Below are 19,931 nucleotides of genomic sequence, written 5' to 3' on the forward strand. Positions count from 1 at the left end.
CATGCTTTTTACGAGCCTTCTCCATACTCAATCAGACTTTCTGAAGTCTGATCTAACACAGCCAATCAGTCAATATCCGCCTTTTTACGATCCTGGGACGTCATACAACTGACGCTTTACCTTTAACGTCAGTTAGGTGACGGGGTAGGTTTAGATCTGGTGTAGAGTTAGGATCCAATAACGTCATCGTTTAAGGGTACCCTAATAAGGCGGATATTGACGTATAATTAAAAGACGTCGAGACGATGAGACTGCGCTGTCTGATCTGTGTTTTTTACTATTACTGTACTTCATTTTATTTTAAATTGTTTTAATTATTTACTGTATTTTATTTTTACGATTATGATTTTTTTAATTATTCTGATTTCTTTTGATTATTTTAATTTCTTCCATGTAAAGCACTTTGAATTGCCACTGTGTATGAAATGTGCTATATAAATAAACTTGCCTTGCCTTTTTATTCTTGAGTCTTATTTATGAATGGTTTGAACCCTCCTCAGATAACAACATAGGTTCGGCCCAGATCTGGCCCACGACTGGACTGGATTTCACTCGGCCCGGATCTGGACCGACACTGTTGCTGTCTGCTCTCGTGAAGTCTTCTCTCGATTGTTTACTTTGGCTATGACCCGTCTTGGAGAGTGTTCTTCACTTGGCTGGGTGTTTTGAAGAGGTTTATGATCCCTTGATCATCCCCAACTGTTGTCTTCCGTGGACGTCCAGGACTTTTTATGTTGCTGAACTTTTTCTCAGAATGTCCCAAGCTGCTGATTTGGCTTCTCCTAATGTTGTTGCTGTCTCTCTGATGGATTTGTTTAGTTGGAGATCTCCCCTGACCTCATGATGTGGGTTCACAGCATCAGCTTCCAAATGAGAATCAACCGCAGACATTTACCTGCTGAACTGATCTAGGAATATCCCACAACTGTCCGTCAAACAGCGTTGAGTCGATCGACCAGTTCAACTTCTAATCCCTTGGGGAAAAAATACATATTACATTGTTTTTCTCAGTAGCTTTGGCACATTTCTCGAATCATCCTCGACTTCTCAGAACTTCTGGCACACATGGATTTCAGCCACTTGCTCAAAATCCTTAGTTCATCTCTCAAAAGTAAATATGTGTGTCAATGAACATGTCAGTGCCGCCAGAATGACAAGTCCTTGTGTCGTTGTGTACGGATAAGACAGTCAAATTGCTTAGTCATGTTGTCAATATGACAGTGTTCCCGGAGGGATGTTCTGATGTAAACTATGGCTGAAGTTTTGATGACAATTATTGTAAATTGTAGGTTACACACCTTAGTGTATGTGGGAGTTTGATTGCAAGAGACTGGACAAGATTCACATACGCTTTCACTGTTTGTAAAGTAACAAACCATGTCATTGCAATACAGAAAGGAAAAGACAGCACTGCAAAGCAAAGAATAATGTAGAAATGTTGTGAATGTTGCATGGATGTACCAACGCATTTGCAACTTGTTCAAAGAAATGAGAAACGGCTTTTTTGATGTGCACAAGTGACACAATGACGTGAATATTGAATGGGTAGTTTTGAGAATTTCAATTCTGATCTGAGAAATGTACCAAAGCGACTGAGAAAAACTATGCATCTGTAATACCAACGCTATCTCACGACCATTCGTACGACTGATTAAAAAGTGGCTAATTCGTACTAATTCATATGACCTCACTCGTACGAATTCGTACGATTTGTCTAAACCCACGTAATGGGGCGGGGTCAGGGGTAGGTAACTCGTACAAATTCATAGGAATTGGCCAACTCGTAAAATATGTGCGATATAGCAAAAAAGGTACTAATTTGTACGAGTGAGCTCGTACGGATTAGCCACCTCGTAAAATTCGTACGAACTGCCGTGCGATCGGGTTGATACTTAAACACTTAAACTGGCCAATTTGGATGTGAATCCATCTATCTATCCATCCATCCATCCATTATTTACATATATCATATATCGTTCCATCCATCCATCAATCATATTGGTCTGTCGTTCTGTCTATCTTTGTCATCATCTAATTATTATTACAAAAAACACCTTTTTTTTACTTTCGTCCAATTTAAAAAAAAACTTAAATTCTGTATATATATATATATATATAAGAATAAAAATCAAAATCAAGAACTGGTTTGGAATTTAAAAGGCATTCTTAATTTGCGTCTGAATGGCGAACGTTTGTAGATCCCACTTTGTTTTAAATTTTGAAATTCATAAATCTTTACGTGTGGCTTAATTAGCCACCACATCAGCGTACATGCATTTTTGCACATCTTTTCAGGTATATGTTTTCTACAGATTAATCAAGAATGCTTCTTCGATAACCCTTATTGTTCTGATCCCTCTGCAGGCTCCCATAATGACATTCTCAGACAGGAATATGGCTGTGCGCGGAGGAGCCATCGCTTTTGCCAGGTTTGCACTCGGCTTGTCCCGTTTATCAGCAGATTTATAGATGGTGTGGAAAAGCCCCCTCATTCCTAAGCAGAAGTCTGGCCAATCACCATAATACTTTCATCTCATGGTGTCTGCTGCCACAGATGCCCACCCGCTGCGTAGACAAGCACATGCGCTCGTGTTAATATTGAGCAGAAGGAAAATGCCAGTCAATGTGGGCACTGAATATTACTTTCAGCATGCACTAACAACCAGGATCTCTCGCTCCGTTTCGAGGCCTTCATTTGCCCGTGTTTATATTGCATGGTCAGCATTAACATTAAGAAACGTCTGCTTGTTTGGGTGTCTCAAAGGAAGGCAGTTTAAGCAATTTTAGTTTTGCAAACTGAGACGTAAGATCAGCGTTCGGAGATTTATGTTATTTGCATAACTATCGAGTTATTTTTCCTTTTGGATGGGATGTTTGAATGACAGACAGTTTTTGGAGCTTTAAACTGTAGATTGCATTATCGCTGCTGGCTCAAGCGTTTCTGATTCTGTGAAACCCTACTCCGCCTCCCTTTTTTCCCGAACTCTCTCTCTATCGCACAAAGACAAAGAGCGATATCCTCGTCTGGAATATCCTTCATTGGTCTGATGAGAATCCAACCGACAAGATCCGTAAAGAGTCAGAGGTCATTGTCTCACGCAGGGAGAAATCCAAACAACTGCTCTGTTAGAAAGAGGGGGAACCAGCGGACATGCTCACAGTGTTCACAACAACGCCTGAATCTGACGTTTTCATGGTTTACATCACCGACAGTTCGTTTTTCTGAAAACATGACTTTTTAAATTGCCATATATGGATGTGTGCAATACAGAACAGTCGTACTACAACAAGATATGTCACAGTTTGGCCAGAAGCGTACAGTAATGTTCTTACGTTACTGTGGTGGTCAAGCCTCAGTTATTAAATGTGTGGTGATCACATTAAAAGAAATATATTATAAGATCTAGCCAAATATATAGGTTAGTCTGGTTCACAGATGTAATAACGGCATCTGGCTGCATCAGGAATGAGTCCTATAAGCCATAAATAAGTCTTAACTTCCAGTTCCAACATCCTGAAGTCAATGGGTTTGTTTTTTTAATGGTTTAAGGTTAAATGCTTGAAATAATATCCGTGGCTAACACAAGCACAAGATATTTTCACATTTTCACACCCACTTTTTTTGGGTGCTTTTACATGTTTGGAACAAGGTGGCTACTAAATGAGACTGTCAGGTACATACACTCACCTAAAGGATTATTAGGAACACCATACTAATCCTGTGTTTGACCACCTTTCACCATCAGAACTGCCTTAATTCTACGTGGCATTGATTCAACAAGGTGCTGAAAGCATTCTTTAGAAATGTTGGCCCATATTGATAGGATAGCATCTTGCAGTTGATGGAGATTTGTGGGATGCACATCCAGGACACGAAGCTCCCGTTCCACCACATCCCAAAGATGCTCTATTGGGTTGAGATCTGGTGACTGTGGCGGCCATTTTAGTACAGTCAACTCATTGTCATGTTCAAGAAACCAATTTGAAATGATTCGAGCTTTGTGACCTGGTGCATTATCCTGCTGGAAGTAGCCATCAGAGGATGGGCACATGGTGGCCATAAAGGGATGGACATTGTCAGACACAGTGTTTAGGTAGGCCGTGGCATTTAAACGATGCCCAATTGGCACTAAGGGGCCTAAAGTGTGCCAAGAAAACATCCCTCACTCCATTACACCACCACCACCAGCCTGCACAGTGGGAACAAGGCATGATGGATCCATGTTCTCATTCTGTTTACGCCAAATTCTGAATGTCTCAACAGAAATCGAGACTCATCAGACCAGGCAACATTTTTCCAGTCTTCAACTGTCCAATTTTGGTGATCTCTTGCAAATTGTCGCCTCTTTTTCCTATTTGTAGTGGAGATGAGTGGTACCCGGTGGGGTCTTCTGCTGTTGTAGCCCATCCGCCTCAAGGTTGTGTGTGTTCACAAATGCTTTGCTGCATACCTCGGTTGTAACGAGTGGTTATTTCAGTCAAAGTTGCTCTTCTATCAGCTTGAATCAGTCGGCCCATTCTCCTCTGACCTCTAGCATCAACAAGGCATTTTCGCCCACAGGACTGCCGCATACTGGATGTTTTTCCCTTTTCACACCATTCTTTGTAAACCCTAGAAATGGTTGTGCGTGAAAATCCCAGTAACTGAGCAGATTGTGAAATACTCAGACACCAACAACCATGCCACCCTCAAAATTGCTTAAATGGCCTTTCTTTCCCATTCTGACATTCAGTTTGGAGTTCAGGAGATTGTCTTGACCAGGACCACACCCCTAAATGCATTGAAACAACTGCCATGTGATTGGTTGATTAAAAAAATTGCATTAATGGGAAATTGAACAAGTGTTCCTAATAATCCTTTAGGTGAGTGTATAACCGCCATCAGCCAAGTGATAAACTCATCTGCCCACTAGTCGCTTCAGAGCCTCATCATGTTTATAATCATTCTCAGAAGAAATTCGATGTATATTTGAGAAACAAAACCCATGTTGTAACAAACCTTCCCGGAGAAAGTTCTAGGCTAAGATGCTTTCAAAGACTACTGCAAAACCCTTTCTGTAAGCAATCAATCAAACATCTCTGTTTTAAAGCCATTTAGCAATATTCATTGTGCCTTGTAATTCTTACACATGGATTTGAATTAAATCAGCTTATCTGCGAAGCAGCTGAAGTATTTTTCCACGGCTCATTCTGGGATGTACTACATCATTTTTGTCACAAGGAGGCACTCTAGATAGAACAAAGACAGACGGTGGGACTGTTGGTTTCAATTCTCTCAAAATAGCCCATGAAGTGCCAGTTCATAATGGGAAGGGAACACTTAGCATGAGGAACTGCATACAAATGGTAGAAATGAATAAGTAAAAGCAGATCGTCAGATTAATTAGCATGTCACATGGTTAGCTCGAGGCTAGGTCAGTGGGCGAATTGTCTAGGATTGCAGCTTAGTAGAGCGAGCTTTTGTTTGGGCATGGGAAGGAGATGAACTGGGGAAAGAAAGAACCGTTTTCATCCTCACTCTTTTTCTATCCGTATCTTCATCTCGACAAAATTCAATGCACACTGACCCGACTGTCTAATTTAATGGTAAGGGAGGGCACTCTCACCCTGGTGTATGTGTTCAGTGCAATACTCATAAACCCAAGGGCTATAACTACCCAAGACTGTTGAGTACAAGGCTATTAAGCAGTTAATCAGATTAGGGAAGATGGGTTAATATCCCTCTCATGGAGAGCTAAATATAGTATATTTGAAGTGCCGCTTAACGAGAGGATAACGTTAGCCCTGCCTATACGTTAACATACCCTTAGACCCAATTATTCATCCAGTCAGACCCGGAGGGCAAGCTGAACTAGCCCACGTAGGCCAAAAGTGGGAGCTAAGCTATTTCAGCATCTATTAATGTTGGTCTTAGCTAAGTTATCTCCCAATGCCACATAGTTAGGCTAACCTTCACCATAAGCATTTTGGCAGAAACCACATGGCCTTGTCATTTGTGCCATACTTCACCATTTAAAGCTCCAGGAACTCAATATTTTTTTTGACAAATGACTCATCCTCAAACTTTTTGGGCAAGAATCATATTTTGCTTCCTAAGAGAGCTAAATTGTACTTTCCAACATAAGCAGAGGGATTATTAGTACTCTGTCTAACAAGGTCATGCCGTGACAAAAAGTCTAAATATTAAGTGTGTGATTATAAAGTGAGTTTGCGTTGCATTGTCTAGTTTAAACCAGCTGCTGATTTCCTCAAACTTTCCTTTTAAATTCCAATTTAAGTTAGCATTAAAATACATTGAAATTAAATGAATTACTAGAAAGAAGGGTTTATCAATGCAGTTTGTTGACTTCTCAAATTCATCTTTGAAAGTTTAGAAAAAAGCAGTGTATTTTGTTAATATATTTCATCATATTGAATAACAACTTTAGTTTACCAGAGTGGAAGAACACTTCATTTCCCACAATGCATTGTCTTTGTTGACTTTCTTTGAATTACAAGTCAGAAAGCTCCTCTTCCTGACATTCCAGTTCAACTTCTTATGGAGTGTGGCCAATTCAACACCCATGAATACAAAGTGAGTAAATCTTACAAAACCATGAAACGTTGAATATCAGCAGGCTGACTTAGGCTGGTTTATTCTGTATTTTGTTTCACCAGCAGGCCCAACGGATGTATTGACACTGGGAGGAAGATGGAAAAAAAGTGTGAGAGACTCAACATGAAGATAACAGCACAAATAAAAAGGTAGAACATAGTGCTGTCAATTCGATTAATCGCAATTAATCGCATCTAACATAAAAGTATGTAAATATCTAATATGTGCAAATATCTAATACACACACATACACTCACATGTATACACAGTATATATATATAACTTTTATGTTAGATGCGATCAATTGCGATTAATCGATTTGACACTAGTATAAAATCTACATATCCAAAAATTTCGTCGCCAAGTCCCAAATCGTCATATAACTGACGTTTTGGGACGTCTTTTGACCATACGTCAATATTCGCCTTTTTAGGGCCCCCTTAAACGTCGGTAGATGAGGTTATGGGATCCTAACTCTACCCCAGACCTAAACCTAACCCGTCACCTAACTGACGTTAAAGGTAAAGCGACAGTTGTATGACGGCCCGGGATCGCCATCTACCGACGTTTAAGGGGGCCCTAAAAAGGCGGATATTGACGTATGGTCAAAATACGTCCCAAAACGTCAGTTATATGACGATTTGGGATGAGACTGTGTTAGTCAAGAGTGCTATAGCAGCAATTGCTATTGAGAAAGGGGAGAAAGTAAATGAGGGAGAGTTAGAGACAGGTGGAGGGATATCCAGTCTACGCCAACATGACGCAGGCTACAATAAATCTCCCAGATAGCATAGTGACATTGATACAATGTTGAGTTTGAATCCAAACCATCATTTTGGTTGACATTGACATTTCAATGTTTAAAGTGTGTTGGATCAGCATTGAAATTTTGATGAAAGCCAACAGCACATGGGTGGAGACAGTGACATTGAACAGTGATTTGTAGGTGATGAGCACGAGATCATTCAGGCATGTATCCCTGCAGAACACTAGTGGGTGTTTCTCAATTATTAGGGCGTTTTGCTGTAATCCATTGGGGGCTTGGTTTAGGGGTGGGCCTTCATGATTTTAGCAAGTCTGTTGAAAAATGGTTGAAAAACATTTATTGTTTGAAATTGGCCACTGATTGGAAAATACCCATTTTGGTTTTGCATGTGCACTTCTCATTAGTCTAATGCTTCCCCATTAGAGAGAAAAAATCCTATACAGAAGTCTTGTTTGCTAAAGCACCTGACATACTTACATGACTTCTCACAGTTTCAAACAATGGTGCATCTACCTTATTTCTCTGTTCCTTTGTTTTGCGTGCTTATTTGCGTTGTTACTGTAATTAGATACATTAAAAAGTTATTAAACTGTTTGAATAAAGCATCTATTTTTCTACATTCTGAAAAAATGCATCTTGCTGTAGTAAAGTTTATTAGGAATTTCCTGAATAAAGTTCTAACGTCATTCAACAGATTTCTTGAAGTACAGGAGACATGAACATTAGCAAGAATGTTACATGAAATGGGGTATGTATGACACGCCAATTCGTATTTCCATTTTTGGTGTGCCATCAACACGCATAATCGCTTTTCAGCATGTTTATGAATGCCGTTACATTGCTGTATATATAAATATAAACGTCCCTAAACCTTCCCTGGGGTTAATACCATCTATGAGTCTTCCCCTACCATCCTAGGAAAAAAAAAATTTCGCTCCCCAGATGTAGATCTACATTTTGCTTCGTTTCGCTCGGACTTTTAACGGCGTGTACGTGGAATCACTCGGCCAAACCGCAGGGAAATATCTGCGTCTTCCCTTTGTGTAAACGTTAATGGCTATAGCTCAGAGGTGTACACGAAGGGAAAACGCAGATATTTCCCTACGGTTTGGCCTCTCGTTTACACGAAAAATCCGTTTTTATCACAGAAAACGATTATTTCTAAAAACTCTGGCCAAAGTGGAGATTTCTGAAAACGCCGGTTATGTGTTGTCGTGTCAACTGGGAGAAAAGGCGTTTTAGGTTCTCTCTTGTCGATTCTGAGGATTCTGATTGGCTTGCATGGCTTTATCCTTCTCCCTACACTGCCCCCCATAGGTTTGGCATAGATATGATGGCACTCGACGGCGTATTTATGCGGGTGTGTGCACGATGTTATATTGAAAACGGGGAGGGGGGAAATATTTGTTTCTCTAAAAACCCGGCTTTGTGTAAACGTGGCCTGGACTGGAAGTGTTCATTGACCCTGATGACATTAAATTAAATTAGAGCTGGAGATAAAATCGGACACCCCTTCCATAGTGATTTATTTTGATATTGAAGCATTAATAGATTTGTAATGTTGAATCAATACTATTGCATCATCATTTCATCATTAACTGGCACTTTGTAACGTTAATTCAATGCAATTAGCATTGAAGTAATCAACACAGTCAACATTGTTTCATTGATTACATGCTATCTGGGCTACTTGCACTGTGTGCTGCTTAGCTAACCGTTACAGGTCTGTTGAGAGACATACAGTTGCCTATTAGATTATATGGAGACATGGTTAAACAGGTAGATTGGTGCATCCTTTGGCCAACAGTGATGTACTCTAAACATACTGACCATCTGCAATTGTAAGCATAAGAGACTAACAGTCTAGGAGTGATACAAGAAATGTTGGGTTTTAAGGTGGTGCATTTGCAAGTGTTAATCAATGTGATGCATTTGCAGAATCTAGATGTGTTTAACACAATTGCCTGCTGGAAACACCATCTTATACAGCCATTGGTCTAGCACAGAGGTGTCCAAACTTGGCCACTGTCCTGCAAAGTTCAGCTCCAACTTTCTAGTATGCCTAGTAAGACCTTGTTGATTAGCTGGGTTAGGTGTGTTTAATTGGTGTTGGAGCTTGGACACTCCTGGTCTAGCATGATTTTAACCTGCAAAATGCATTTGTAGTGCTCATTGGGGCTTTCTGAATACCATGCTGTCTGTAAGTGTTGTTAAAACCACACAACAGGAAGAGATCATCTACAGGCCAACCAGAGATTAGGGTCAAAAAGTGACTTGTGTGGGTTATCTTTATTGCTAACAATCATCACTGAGTCGATGTGTTTTTCAAAATCACCATTTAATGAGTCATCCATGTTTGCAAATACATGATGCATTGGCGAAATCGACACTCAGTCCGAATTCACATACATGTTTAATTTAGAAGATAAAACACACATACACAGGGACATTCACACTTGTGTGGGCATGCAACCGTAATGACTCAGTATGAAAATTTACACCAACGCTCGTTGAGAATTTGCTGCACTAATGCTCGGCCGGGTTTTCATTTGACTCGTAAAAGACAACAGTTACTCTTCACAGCATTAGAGTAAGGTCCTTACCGAGACCTTTTCATAAACATCACCAATGTACAAAAATAGAAGAATCAGTAGAAAAATAAGAGATATGATGATATGTGAGGGAGCGCATGAGAGGATCAGTTAGGGCGAATTTATCCTACAAACTTAGGCCCTGTCCCAACTTGCAATCCTGCAGACTCGTGACAGCCATTGCATGCATGTAACCGCATGGTGTCCCATTTTTGGATTCTGAAGGGTGCACCAATTTTGATGGGCTACAACCATACAGTCTATGCAGCTTCGCGTCACCAAGTGTAGACTGAGGAGGACCACAAGGACTCAGGGGAGCGTTTGGGACAAGGCTTTAACTAGGGTTGGGTATCGAGAATCGAGTATCGATTGGAACCGAGACTAACTTTTAGTTTTTCCCGGAATCGTTCAAAAGTTAAAATTTCGATTCCTAGTTTCGATATTCACAGTCCGCCGAGCGGAAGAAGAAACCGCTGAACAACACCAACGAAGAAGCGGCATAACCACGCGAGTCGAACATGAGTACCTTACGTCGGCGATCCAAAGTGTGGCTTCACTTTTCTAAAAATAACGAAATCTCGGCAAAATGCAAAATTTGTGACAAAAGGAGTATTTTTTCAGAAGGAGTATTTCCTTCAGAAAGGCCGTTGGTTAGCAAGGTTAGCTAAACTTTTTTTGACCCTGCCTCTTAAAAGAATCGGAAACGAGAATCGTTAGGAACCGGAATCGAAACAAGGAATCGGAATCGGAATCAGAATTGTTCAAATTCAAACGATACCCAACCCTAGCTTTAACAGTATACATTTGCAAGACTTTATGGAATAATTCAAATGGGGATCCAACCACACGTAGATGCTCTTACGTCAAGTATTGTTGCTTCACAATCTTGAGGAACATTAAGAATATCTTTGGTTTCTTGTTGAACTTCCCTTAATTGTGCTTCTGCTTCTCACTGCTGGTCTTAATCCTCCAGGTTATGCAGGTCAGATGTGTCAAAGGTATAATCTCTAGATTTGGTGGCTGTGTGATAATTAGGCCTGCAGAAAGACGCTAGGTAACCTGGATGTAACAACAACAATTTGGACTTAAACAACTTTCATTAATTCTCTTCCTGTTCGGCTTTGACCTGTTTTACCTCTCTGCCTTAGATGTAATGGCATTGCCCTGGACTTTTTAATCTGAGCTAAGCCAGCGCTGAGCCAACAGTATATTGAGGTCAGTTTAGATGAGACAAGAAGCTGTGAAAAACTCATACGCGCATGCCTCGGGTGGAAATGTGCAACACTTTCATGTAGGACCTCTAATTCTCACTATTGTGGTGCCAAATTAAATACATTATAAGAATTAGGTGTTGCAACTATTAGTTGGAAATTCGTGACCCATTTACTACAATATGTGACTCCAAAAAGATTGGATGAAGAGAGTGACTTTCATTTTTTTCAGTTTAAGGCACTTAGTCGATAATCTGTTTTGGGTATCTTGTATCTACGAGAATATCCTTGGCTTGAGAAAAGTGTCCATTGATTTCAGTTCTTCGTGTCTGATAGCATTTCGAAATGAGCATTGCAAAAACCGTCAACACTAATCTTTCAACGCGATATGCAGGATCTCTTCGATTCTTCAAGTATGACTATAACACATATGTACACACACACACAAAAGAAAGACTGTGTTGTTTCCTCTCAGCCAGTGTTGCGCTTCTCTAGGCACACTGGCACTTTGCCATGGTAAGCCTAGGTAGAACATGCTGCCACATTGGAACAAATCCAAGTTACATCACTCTCTCTTCTCTTTTTCCCCATCAGGCGTGATCATAGCCTCCCTTCGCCGCGAGCTAGCGACCGCCAATTGGGAAAGTCTTGGGCTTTCCTCGCATTGTTGAGCACAAAAATACAGACTTCTCAACTTGTCATTGGGCGGGTGCTCTAACGGACCAGATGTGAGTCAACACATTTCGGTCAGTTGCAGGGCAACCATGGTGAGAATGTGTGAGTGGGTTGGCAGGTGTAGACTGGCTGCACCTGAGCAATGTAGTAATTGCTAAAGTTGCCGTCCGCAATGTACGGCGCAGGCTGGTAAAAGCAAGTGACGTTAGCCACGTTGGGAATTACATTCTGCTCTGCCAACACGCGCACTGCCAACATGGTGATAAGGCTCAGAGTCTGTCGCCTTTCGTGTCCCATCAAGCACACCGTGCTTTCGTTGACGACACTGTGTAGCGTGGTCAGGTACTCGTACTTCCGGTCCTCTAGTCCCACAAAGTGATTCTGCAGGTAGGACTCGAGCTTGCGCCTTTGTTCCGCCACATCCGAGAAGTCGATGAAGAACCGGGAGCACATGTAGCGTTCGAGAAGCTTCATCTCGGTTTCCGAAGCGGCGCGGAAGCCTCGCACCAACAGGTGGCAGTACTTCAGCAAGCCGCCGCCCCGGATCTCTTCTGGATTTCGCGTGCAGATCAGTTTCCGTTGCAGGTGGTCCAAGGCTACGCTGAAGTCTCCGTAAACGCTCTCTCCCACAATGGAGGGATGGAACGTCTCAGCCATGGGGTTCTCCGAACACTCGTAGAAGAGGAGCAGGGAGTCCAGGCGGATCTGAAAAGAGTCGACGCTGAATTCAAACTGTCGCCGCAGGGAATCCACGAACTTCAATTCGACGTTCTTCCCGCTGTTGTTGGAGAGCGAGATCAGACTCCACCGGTCTGAATCATTACACACTTTCACCATCTTTTGCACATAAGCCTCCTGAGGAAAGAGAAAGAATGGTTGGGATGAGGGCAGTGTTATAGTCCTATAAATAATGATCAATGAAAAATGTATGTGTGTTGAAAGATGGAGATGCAGACAAATAAATATTTCTTGAAATCATTGAAATATGTGCAAGAAAAGAAATGTTGTCGATAGGAAAAGACTGCAGATGGACCATTTTGGTATTGTAAAGTCACTTTGCTTATCAAGTAAAGGCATTACATTGCATTGCTATAGCTATAAACGGTATCAGCCTAATTTGCATACATGAAAACGCTGTGTGCGTTTGCATACGGTAGAGAGAGAGGTGAAAGCGGATCCATCGTAAATTGGTTTAGCGAAATCGTCTTGGTAGTAGAAACCAACGTTTTTACAACCAGTGGCCTTATCTTATTGCAGCTTTAATGTAATACACACTCTCTAGGGCATGTCTAGGTCCAGTCAATGTCAAATTATAGCATTCCATGCACTTCCCCTTTACTTAACACATGTAACATATGGAATTATATCAGTTGCTAAGTAATCATTTAGCTGAATCTCGCTTATCCGAAGTGACAGTGGCTACACTTAAAAAAAAGGGCAGTCTTGATGGGCTAACATTAGGTTAAGTGTCGTCCTCAAGGGTGAATCAATCAACCTCTGCAAGGTTTCAAGCTTGGAAATTTTAGCTACTTTGCTTAAAAAAAAAACCCTGTAAAACCACCAAAACACACTCAAAACGTTTGCGCTGGTTTAAAACACAATTAAGATAACAAATAATACGCTCACTAAATGTTTACCTTTAAAGTCACTGGAGTAATTTTCTCTTTATTCACTCCTTCAGGCAGGAAATCCAGGAGGCAGTCGAGAACGATATCCTTGACGGTCTGAAACGCCACTTCTCCTTTCAGATCCGCGCAAAATATGAGATCCAGATCCTTGTAGCCCAAACCGCTGTCCTCGTGGAGAACGTGACTGGCCGCGGAACCGTTCAACCGGACCTCCCGGACGTGGATCTTGCGCTCTTCCATGCGACACCGCACCACTTTGACAATATCCCGAGGTTTCATCTCCAAAGTGGGGAAGTTCCATTTGCCGTGAATAGGAATGGATTCGGTCAGGATGACATCCAGGCGCTTCACCTGCTCCCAGTTCAGCACGCTCAAGTTACTCAGATTCTCTTCCATGGCGAGTGATTAGAGATCGGTTTGTTATAGAGTCCTAGAATCAGGTCTGTGGTTTTATATCGCTTGAGCCATGTCCAGCGAAACGATAACCGGTTGTAAGGAAAATGTTATAATTTCATGAATTTATATTCTAAGAGTCAGTCAGGTGAGAGTTTATATGCATTCGCTTTGCCTGCAGCGCACCGCTGCTGCGCCTCACTACTGTGCGTAAAAGCTCGCCAGATGTCCCGTTTGCGCACAGCGCTGAAGTTCGTGGCGACGGCGGTGGACGCGGGTTCTCACGGCTCTCGTGGGGCCGTGAGAATCAGAATGATTGCTGCATGATTGCGATGAGTTTTCAGGTCGGACGAAGAAAAAACAGAGCACGCCTTTCCAAGAAAACGAATTTCAAGTGGCAAAATACCCTATCCGTCGCCTCTTTTAAAGTGAAACCTGGACGCGTTGAGCCTTTACATGTTGTTTTATTCTGTGAAAAATAAACGTATAAATAAATCAATAAGTTGCCAGTCAGATTAATACATAAAATAGATGCGCATAATCAATAATATGTGTTGAACGGATTACCTGTACGATCACATTGTCAGCTGTTCTGTCAAACTGCTGGCTGCTCATGTCATCTCGGTTGCACAGTGAGGATGCTTAGAGATTAACCCGTAAACTAAAGCGGGAGTGACGGTGAATTTGAGTGACAGCTGCGTAAACCAATCCACACACGCGCTACTCACCTACTATAATATTATACACTTATACCCCTTTACGACCTGTTAAAGCAATACGGGGATTTTTATAATAAAGTAGGCTATAACTTAATGATTTTTGATGAACTTTTTAATTTTTATTCAGGCTATTTATCAATTCTGTTTATGTAGCCCCAAGAATCGACTTTGTCTCTTAAAATTGCCTATATAATAAATGAACGAATTAAAACTGACGAGCAGAAAAAAACATCTCTTCTTCCTTTACAGATAGCAGTGAGTGTCAATGCTGCCCTCTAGAGAAAGTCATCACATCTTAAACTTGAGATGCACCTTTATACAAGTAAGTACAAAGAACTATATTTTATAGGCAAATTTGCAGAAAAATGTGCCTATACTGTACAAACGGGAGTCCTCATAAGGAAAAGGGTTCATTAAGACTCTAATGTCTTTATTGGCTTTTAAAAGTGCTGCATGTTTTATTTTAGTGTTAGGGTTAGTCTGTAGTAATCATAATTAGCTTAATTTAAGGGCAAAGTAAGTCTGGAGGAAGTCAAGTCCCTGTTTATGTGGCTATGCAAACGTGTGTGTTTGGGGGGAGGGAGACGGAGTGTGTGTGTGTGTGTGTGTGTCATGTAAGAGAGAAAGAGACTAGCAGGTAACTGTGTGTGTACTGTAGGTGTGTGTATAACTGTCAGGCTAGATGTCACCCAGAATCTATCAGGGGGAGCGGACCTGCGTCACAGCGGTAACAGCCAATAAAGCAGGATTATTCTAGATTACCCCCTTCACCATGACTCTCTTGGGCGGCGGGCGCACTTCTGAGTGTGTGTGTGTCGAAGAGAGGAAGAGAAGGGAAACTTGTGTTTAGTGCTTGAATCAGTATAAAGAAAAAAAACAGTATGCATTTACTCTGCACAATGCATGAAAAAAACCTTGTAAAATCAAAAGAAATTGTAATTTAGACATGCATTTTCTGTAAAGCTGCTCTGAAACGATAAATACGATATGTATAATATATGGTATATAATATACTGTATTTATGTGTAATACATCATTTTTTTTTTTGCATTATTAAATTATTTTAAAATAAAGACTATATTTAAAGACAAATGAGATATTTATGAACCGAAGACATTGTTTTATTTAGGTTTTTTTTATTAAGCATTTATACAATGATAGAGATAATCACAATAAAATACTAAAATGCAATGCAAAAGTCTTTTAATATATACTAGAAATCAAAGGAAATAGAATATTTAGCTCAATGAAAATGAAGACTGTTGTGATATGTATTTATTGATTTATTTGTTTATTGATTATTTGTGCATTTTGACATTATTTATTTTTTTAAGTTGAACATTTATATGCATTGATAGACATAATTATATAAACATTAATTGTTATGAAATGCAATGCAATCCCCCCCCCCCCCCCCCCCAAAAAAAAAAAAAACCCACATACACACACATTTTTTGTTTAATTGTCCATATGCTTTCTCAAGCTCAGGCTAAAGTATGTTACATTATATGTTAGACACGTGAGCGTACTAAGTTAGGCTACAGTGTCTTCTCTTTCTAGTCAGGTAGACATCGTCGAGGTAAGACAGATTGGCATTTGGCATCTGACCCCTGCAATGAGATCAGTGGAGGCTTTATCCAATCCAGCACCCCAGCTATACCACTGAGACAGTTACACACTTTCTCTCGCTAAACCCCTGTGAGTCGGGAGAAGGCTTAGTCAAGCCTCAAACTGAGGTATCATTATATCCATAAAGCATATTTGCAGTGTCATTGATTAGATAAGAGCAGAAACTCTCATGCATTGTGCTTCTTCGTATATATTGCCCTGTACTTTCAGGTTTTTTCCTGAATTGACTTTCTTTTGACTGCCACCTTATCTTGCAACACGGAAGTAAATACGATGACTTAGTTACTTCCTTCTAATGTGTTAGACTTCCATTCCATTTATCACACCCACAAATAACCCGTTTAACAAATGGCATCTCTGCATGTAAATTTGGGTTGCTCATGATGTTCATATGGGAACGCAATGTGTGAAATTAACAATTAAATAACAAAACAAAAAACCCCCAAAAATAGGGCTGGGCAACGATTAATCGCGATTAATCGCATCCAAAATAAAAGTTAGTGTTTTACATAATATATGTGTGTGTACTGTGTATAATTATTTTGTATATAAAATTCACACACATGCATATATATATTTAAGAAAAATGTGTTATTAATATATAAAATATTAATATTTATATTTAAAATTTATAATTTATTATTATAAATTATGTATAAATATATATTAGGGCCTGGCAACGATTAATCGTATCCAAAATAAAAGTTTGTGTTTACATAATACATGGGTGTGTAGTGTGTATTATTATATTGTATATATAAATACACACACATGCATGTATATATTAAAAAAAATTGCATGTATATACTGTATATATATTTATACATAATTTATATTAAATATAAATATTAATATTTGATATATTAATAAAAAAAATCTTAAATATATACTTGCATGTATATGAATTTTTATACACAGTACACACACATATATTATGTAAACTCAAACTTTTATTTTGGATGCGATTAATTGCGATTAATCGTTGCCCAGCCCTAAATATATCTAAATATTAGGGCTGTGCGAAGATTAATTGCGATTAATCGCATCCAAAATAAAAGTTTGTGTTTACATGATATATGTGTGTGCGCTGTGTATAATTATTTTGTAAATATAAATACACATGCATGCATGTATATATTTAAGAATTATTTGCACATAAATGCTGTATATATATCTATAATATAAATATAAATATTTTATATATGAATAACACAATTTCTTATACATGTATGTGTGTGTGTATATACAAAATAATTATACACAGTACACACAAATATATTATGTAAACACAAACTTTTATTTTGGATGCGATTAATCGCACTTAATCTTTGCACAGCCCTAATAAATATATAATTAAAATAGCAAAGATGAAAAAAATCTATTCTTTGTTATCACCAATATGAGAATCAATGAATTCTGAATAATTTACTGCCATTGCAAGAATTCTTTTTTGCAAACTTTGAGGATATAATAGGCCTAGGTCACTAAATGTTGTTTTAATTGAAATAGCAACATCGTCTTCATGACTGGCAATAATAAGAAAAAGAAATAAATGTTCAAAAACAATTTTAAAGCCACAAAACCTCACATTGATATGGAGTATAAGATGTTTCGAATGTTTTGCTGTGTGGTTGCAAGGGTTTTTGCAAAGTTGCTGCTTACATGCACAAATAAGCCGAAACATCTGCCTGAAAAATACAATACAAGAGTTGTATGCTTGCTTTTTCACCATTACTGTAATAACATACCAAATTTACAACATGCATTGTTTATTGATGCTACTGAAAATAAGTGCAATATAATTTTTCACTTGTTTTCATTTGATCTGTCTCCATCTGTTTGACATCTTTCAGGGACCTCGATAGCTTGTTTTGTTTGTTCTTGAAACTAACCTCGATTGGTTTGTGGTTAGTTGTAGCTTGGAGCTTGGTACGTGTTCTGTCTCTATGTGAAGTATGTGTAAAATGTGGTAATAAAATAGAGGTGTGGCAATATAGCACAAAATGGATGTTTAATTTCTACCATCTTGACATAAATCAAAGAGTTTAACCATGTTTGACAATTATTCAACATGATTCATAAAGAGACCAGCCATTAGCTGTTGTTATATGTTATAAACAGGCATTCGACCAGCAGCTGCTTTGACCCATGTGACCTCCGTCCTGCATGGGGAAGTGTGAACTTCCTCTTACTAAAATGGATTTCTTCGTTTTACTTCTGAGGAATTGCATCAAAACAAGTCTTAAGCAATCAATCTTAAGCAATTGCTTCACATTTTATAATGTACTTTTGCAACATACAATACAAAAGCTATTTCTTAGTTGATCCGACTCTTAAAATGATATACATGTGAAGAGTGTGTTTTTCCGAATAGTTGATGTGAGACGCAGATACATATGGGCCAGTGATGCGCGGGTCAATGTATAAACAACCCGCAACCGACCGACGTTTTCAACTACCCGCCCGCAACTCGGACCGCAAAAAAAAAAAGTAAAAAAATATTGTACCCGACCCGCTACCTGACCGCATTTTTAAAAATTAGTAAATGCTCATCGGAGCGTTATTGGGCCATAGACGTGTAACAACACAGCGTCGCAAGAAGACGTAGGCCTACACATAACAAAGGCAAAGCCAGCACTTTCGCCATCATCTTTCATTATTTCAGCAAATGTCTCCCACACTTTTACTCTTTCTATTTGTGTATTTGCGGAGCTTCCACTCCCCAGTCATCACCTTTTCTCTTGCCGCCTCCATCTCTCTGCAGACTGTAGTGATCATGGCCGGTTCGTGAACGAATCGTTCTTTTGAACCGGCTCTTTTTAGTGAACCGGTCGAACCAGTACACTAAATCGAACTGAATCGTTCGAAACAGTTCGCGTCTTGCGTCAGTGCTGATCCACAAGTTACTGAAGTTACTCACTTTCAGACATGCCTGACAGTCGCCTACGAATCGAAATAAATCAATATCCTGAATTATATTTTACTCCAGTAACTCCAACAGTTCACTGAACCGAGACATGTGCCACTGTTGAGAGAAGTGATGAGCACGAGCAGCTGATACTGCGTATACCGAACGCACAGGGACAGCGGACCGCGGTTCTCCAATCACTAGTATAGAACCGAGAACTGTTTCGACTGATCGAGCTTGTGTGTTATCTTCGTGCCAGTTATTGCAGCCAATAATGTGTAGGGCTGTATATTTCATCAAACATTGTGTCTAGTACTATATTAGCCTAATACAAATGTTTAATTGGCATCTTTTTTCAAACGACCCGACCGACCGCGACCCGAATATCATTAAAAACATTTTTGGATGACCCGTAACTGCGGGTAACCGCGGGTGACCGCAGGCACCCGCTCATTTCGGATCAACCCGCGCATCACTGATATGGGCCAGAAGGCGCCTCCTAGTGGTCTAATCCTAACCCTACCCCAGACCTAAACCTACCCATAACCGAGCAAAGCTCTGTGTGTGTTATATTGACGCTAAAGGGTGCCATGTGCGTTGGATTTAGACGAAATGTCAAGCGCGTCACTATATGACGCCCTAGGATGAGCATGCATTTCCTAGATATGACCCAGTTAAAGGGATAGTTCACTTTGAAATTAATTTTTGACATGTTTTAGCTTACCTCAAGGGCATCCAAGATGTAGGTGTCTTTGTAATGGGCCTGAATAAAGAGCGACTTTGAATTGTTTCAGTATGGCAAGGCGACTGGGTCAG

General features: G+C 39.8%; 2 protein-coding genes across 4 annotated transcripts in view; one reads left to right on the forward strand and one right to left on the reverse strand.

Moving 5' to 3' along the window:
- The window catches only part of tgm1l3 (transglutaminase 1 like 3), an 89,677-nt gene that overhangs the window by 50,931 nt on the left and 18,815 nt on the right, over positions 1-19,931 (forward strand). The window contains exons 10-13 of one of the 3 annotated variants that reach the window (XM_089124686.1): positions 2,365-2,429; positions 6,499-6,574; positions 6,658-6,744; positions 14,828-14,900. In XM_089124686.1, the coding sequence (XP_088980812.1) occupies positions 14,844-14,900 (57 nt within the window). In that variant the 5' untranslated portion in view covers positions 2,365-2,429; positions 6,499-6,574; positions 6,658-6,744; positions 14,828-14,843. Of the gene's footprint in view, positions 1-2,364; positions 2,430-6,498; positions 6,575-6,657; positions 6,745-13,727; positions 13,864-14,827; positions 14,901-19,931 lie in introns of those variants that run through there. The other 2 variants (XM_089124685.1, XM_039652010.2) reach the window with 2 other exon arrangements.
- Positions 9,681-14,509, reverse strand: tent5ab (terminal nucleotidyltransferase 5Ab). The gene is made up of 3 exons (XM_039652011.2): positions 14,427-14,509; positions 13,476-14,328; positions 9,681-12,693 (listed from the first exon to the last, which is right to left on the reverse strand). Exons 2-3 carry the CDS (start codon positions 13,860-13,862, stop codon positions 11,911-11,913), a joined length of 1,170 nt encoding a protein of 389 aa, XP_039507945.1. The 5' UTR covers positions 13,863-14,328; positions 14,427-14,509; the 3' UTR covers positions 9,681-11,910.

The sequence above is a fragment of the Pimephales promelas genome, chromosome 20, assembly GCF_988280905.1.
Source record: "Pimephales promelas chromosome 20, fPimPro1.hap1.1, whole genome shotgun sequence".
Classification (NCBI taxonomy): Eukaryota; Metazoa; Chordata; class Actinopteri; order Cypriniformes; family Leuciscidae; genus Pimephales; species Pimephales promelas.